Source organism: Lynx rufus, unplaced genomic scaffold, assembly GCF_022079265.1.
Source record: "Lynx rufus isolate CCGP_SWC_20201006 ecotype Redwood Valley unplaced genomic scaffold, mLynRuf1.p SCAF_5, whole genome shotgun sequence".
NCBI lineage: Eukaryota > Metazoa > Chordata > Mammalia > Carnivora > Felidae > Lynx > Lynx rufus.
Genome location: NW_025814867.1, coordinates 39,903,443 through 39,908,483, shown reverse-complemented (window position 1 = coordinate 39,908,483; position 5,041 = coordinate 39,903,443). Strand labels below are relative to the sequence as shown.

At 34.9% G+C, this 5,041-nt stretch overlaps 1 protein-coding gene across 1 annotated transcript; it reads left to right on the top strand.

Moving 5' to 3' along the window:
• Positions 1-394: 394 nt before the first annotated feature.
• LOC124527136 (ATP synthase membrane subunit K, mitochondrial-like) lies at positions 395-604 on the top strand. The gene has a single exon (XM_047100396.1). It carries the CDS (start codon positions 398-400, stop codon positions 602-604), a length of 207 nt encoding a protein of 68 aa, XP_046956352.1. The 5' UTR covers positions 395-397.
• The last annotated feature ends 4,437 nt before the right edge of the window (positions 605-5,041 follow it).

The following is a 5,041-nucleotide window of genomic DNA, read 5'->3' as shown; positions in this document are numbered from 1 at the left end:
CTACAAACCACTAAGGAAAAATCATCATAAAGGATTAACTTGAGACCTTACAGCCTCAGAACTATAGATAAGAGAAACAATTCAAAGAATTATTTTTTAAATGTGGGTTAAGAAGCATTAAAATAATATAAAAATATAATATAAAAAATACTGAACGAATAGGGCGGCTTGGAAAAACAAGAAACATATTTTAAATAAATCCAAGTTATAAAAACTTCTAAAAATGAAATTTAGGGCCATTAAAATTAAAACCTCATTGGGCATGATAAATGGCAGATTACATACAACTACAGAGAAACTGAATGAACTGGAAAATAGATTAGTAACAATTATAGGAAATAAATGACACAAATATAAAGAGCAAATGGAATTGGTGTCTTCTATAAAGATTGAAGTCATGGAAGGTCCAGGAACTGATGCCTCATTCCATTTCAGTGGTATCGAAAAATATTTCAACTCTTATACTCTTACAGGTAGAATGAATTGTGTACTGGCCACATTTCGAGGCATCGCTTTGATGGTCTTATACTTCAAGTTGAAGTACAAAAATACACCAGCTATGAACGGAACATTAACAGATTTTAAGCTGTACCTCATCTGTTAAGTTCCCATGCCTGGAGAAGCTAATGCCAACTCATCATGTAATGCTCAATTAGTACGATAAATTATGCGCCTTGAAAAAAAATATAAAACAGAAATATAGAGACACAAAGAAATGGACTCATTCAAGAGAAGACAAAAGAATAGGATGATAAGGTTCAACGTATGTTGAAGTGGAATGAGGGGGAGAAATGCAAACAAAAAGTGAATAGGAGAGAAGCAGTTCTTAAAAAGTCATTACTCAGAAAAGTTTCCCAAATGGATTAAATCTCTGAGTATTTAGCTGGAAGAAGCAGAGTATGCAGGATAAAGAAGAACCGACAAGTGCATTGTGCAATAATTGCAGGACACCAGGGCAAAGAGTTAAAAGAAAAGTCAAATGAACTGTAAGTATATGACAACTAGACTTTCACCAGACTTTTGGGCAGCCGCAGCAGACGCCTGAATAGAAAGACATTTCTTCACTGTGCAGAGGGAAAATAGCAAGAAATATAAAATTCTATATCCAACTTATCCATCAATCAAGAATGAAGGTGAGATAAAACATTTTTAGATGTTTATTTAGAAATAAATATATTATTCTTTCACCAAAGGACTTCCAAAAAATGTGCTTTAGAGTGGGGAATAAGCTTAGAAATTCCCTGGGGTTGCAAACTCCATGTGGAGTTTGAGCCCCACATCAGGCTCACTGCTGTCAGCCTGTTAGCACAGAGCCTGCTTTGGATCCTCTGTCCCCCTCTCTCCTGCCCCTCCTTTGCTTGCCCTATCCCCAAAATAGACAAATCTTTTTAAAAAAATTAGACAATGGGGGTGAGGAGGAAGAAGAGAGAAAAGGAAAGAGAGAGACACAGAAAGAACCACAGAGGGAAACGGATGGAGGGAAGGGAGGCAGGGAGAGAGAGAGAGAGAGGGAGAGAGAGGCAGGCAGAAAGAAAGGGCTTATAGATTAAAAAGGAAGGCATAAAACTGTTTTCTTTCCCAGATGATGTAGTAGACCAAAGATGCTACAAGAAAACTCCTGGAATCAATAAGCAAGTATAGAAAATTTGCAGTATATTTAAGAGCAATATACAAAAGTCCATTTTTTTCTATCAACCAGCAATGAAAAAATAAAATAAAACATTTAAATACCATTTGTAGTACTTCCCAAATGAAATATGTAGGCATAAAGCTAACAGAATATGTACAGAATGTATATGTAGAAAACTACAAATTACTGATGAAAAACATCAAAGATCTGTATGGACCAATATACAATGTCCATGAATTGGAAAATTCAATATTGCTAAGATAACAGTTCTTCTCAAGTGATCCATAAATTTAATGTAAACTCAATCAAAATGTCAGAAAATGCTTTTTATAAATAGCTATAAACTGATCTAAACTTCACATGGGAAGGCAAAAGATCCTAAATGTCCAATGCAATATTGAAAAACACAGAACTCAAAGGGTTGTGATATTGGCAAAATAATAGACATATGAATCAATAGAACTAGATAGTTCAGAAACAGTTTTACATAAACCTAAGCAACTGAATTTTTACAAAGGCAATTCAATTGAGAAAGGATATTTTTTCAATAAATTGATATCCATCTGCAAAAAAAAAGAGAGAAAGAAAGAAAGAAAGAAAGAAAGAAAGAAAGAAAGAAAGAAAAAAATCTCACCACTTACCTTACACTTTACAGAAAGACTGACTTAAAATGGATCAAAGACCTAAATGCAAAACTCAAAACAATAAAATCTCTAAAAGAAAATCTCTGTGATCTTGTGCTTGGTGATGAATTTTATATGTAAACCCCAAAGAATGACACATTAAAGAAAAAAATTGATAGTTTGGACTTTTTTAGAATTAAAAACTTAAGCTCTATGTAAGAATGAAAAGACAAGCCATAGACTGGAGAAAATAATTGGAGATCAAATAGCTGGTAAAGGATTTAGATGCAAAATATACGGAGAACACTTAAACCTAACAATAAGAAAATAATCAACCTAATTTTAAAATGATCTGAACAGACAACTTGCCAACAAAGATATACAGGTAGTAGAAGAGCTTGTAAAAATATGTTCAACAGCATTTGTCGTTTAGAAATGCAAATTAAAACAAGATACCACTACAACCCAATTACAATGACTAAGATCCAAAAAACTCACAATATTATTTTTGATCAGAATTTAGAATAAGAGGAACTGTCATTCATTATTTTTGAGAATGCAAAAAAAAAAAACAACATAGCTACTTTGAATAACAGTGTTTGCAGTTTCTTACAAAGGTACATGTAATTTTACCGTAGGATCCAGTAATCTTACTGCTAGGTATTTACCCAACTGATCTGAAAGCTTATGTCCACAGAAAACCCGCATTTAAATATTTTTAGCAACTTTATTCACAATCACCGAAGTCTGTACAATCTTCACAATTTTTCCATGAATCTAAAACTATTCTAAAATTAAAGTCTTTGTTAAAAAGTAATGTCAGTCAATATTCTGAAGCTAAATCAAGAATAAACTTGAGCCGGAAAGATATATTACTTGCATTTAATGTGTTTGTGAGACAACTGAGGAAATAAAAAGTGATTCACTTAAGGTGCTACCAACCTCACCGGCCTCAATGACAGAACAGCGTAAGCTCTTTCATTGTATCACCAACTTTCATTTCTTGGAAACTTCCACGTTGTGAAGAATAAGCCTCCAGCTTGAGTGGCCTCAAGTCTTCCGACATTCTAGGGCCACCCTTCCTAAAACATTCACATAAAATAGTTGCATGCTCATTTCCTGAGCCAAGAGAAGCCCAGAGACCTTGTGCTCATCTCCAAGGGACTCCAGAGGAGGATGTCCTCTGAGTCACCTCCTGCTTCAGCCTCAGACTAACTGCTGCCCATTTCCTCCACCGGTCTCCCTCCTACAGCCTCCATCTTTTTTCTGTTCCCACTCCACTCCATGTTGGGCACAGCTCTTCTTACTCCATTTAAGCCTCGGCAATACTAACATCGTTTTTCGTTCTACCATTTAGCAGAAACAAAAACATCTTCAATTTCAGCGCACCTGGTAGTTGTCTTCTGTTTTCCCCGCCATGGATTTCTTAGAAACCAGCATCTTCTCAGGCCATAATAATTAGGTGACAAGATTTCTCCCTTACAGTTCTGCGTCATCTTTCACCCTTCATGGCAGGTTTGATCATAAAAAATCTCAAAATTCTACTTTTATTATTTGGAGGAACTTACCCCTTTGCTTTGGCCTCTATTTCAGAGTACCCCAAAAGAGGAAGATTGATCATTTTTACATCCAAATACATTCATCAAGGTTGTTTTCAAAATGAGGACTCATCTATTCTGACGTGAACCATGCCACTTCAGTCGTTTATTTTCAAAGATCAGAAAAATGTAAATATAAATACTAAATATAAATACTACAAGTATAAAAAATAGTCCACCCACCCTTGAAATAATAACATCCAAGTTACCAAAAACAACAGCTAGTATCTGTGTGCACTAAATTTCAACCCCTATGCTTATAACTGCTTGGATTTGGACCTCAAAACTAACCTTGCCTAACAAGCAAAAAGAACATTTATTGAAAGCATAGTGGGGTCACTTTAAACATGAAGGAAAATGATCAGTGAATCCTTAGAAACCAGGCAAGTTCATGAGCAAAAGGTGGGTGGATTTAGGGTTCTTCTCCCAGGGGCACTGCTATGAGCTTCTAAGAAGACTTGCACCTCCAATTTTGTCTCCGTGCAAACGTCAGCCCACCACTGAGAAGAGTTCATTGATCCAGCTTGGGTCATAATGCTAAACTCTAGAGTTTTCAATCTTAGTCACAGACTATGGGAATGAAAGGAAGAGGCTAGAGGCAGTGTCACGGACACAGGAGAAATCTCTGGCAGTGAGGTAGCCATGCCAATTTGGGTCTAATCACCTCACTGAAATGCTTGTGAAGACATGAATATCAATATTTTTGCATATTGTAAGATTACATGTGAAATCCATTCTGCTGGTATAAGGGAAGAAATAAGTTTTACTGCAACAAACTTTTCATTTAACGATAAAAAAATGGGATCCTTTGAAATAACTTCTAAAAACTCCAAATTGAGCTGAAGGTAAAAGAGATAAAGAAGGACAAATTGGAAGTAAAGTCAGACTAAACATCTTGATGGGTATATTCACATAAATTGTATACCAGTTTAGAAAAGGAAAATAGATCTCTTTTAGTTGACAAATCACAGGAGAAAAAGAAAACAAAGTGAAAGACTGTGGCACTTAGTTACAGATTTCAGCGAAAATGAAGATGAAATTTTTAGATTAATACACCTTAAATGTATACAATGTTATATATTAAATAAATTTCAATAAAAAAAGTTGTAAAAAAAAAAGCCTGCTAAGATTCATCTGACCTCAATATAAAGTATTCCTAAACTTTAACCTTTCTAAGTCAACCTTGAAAA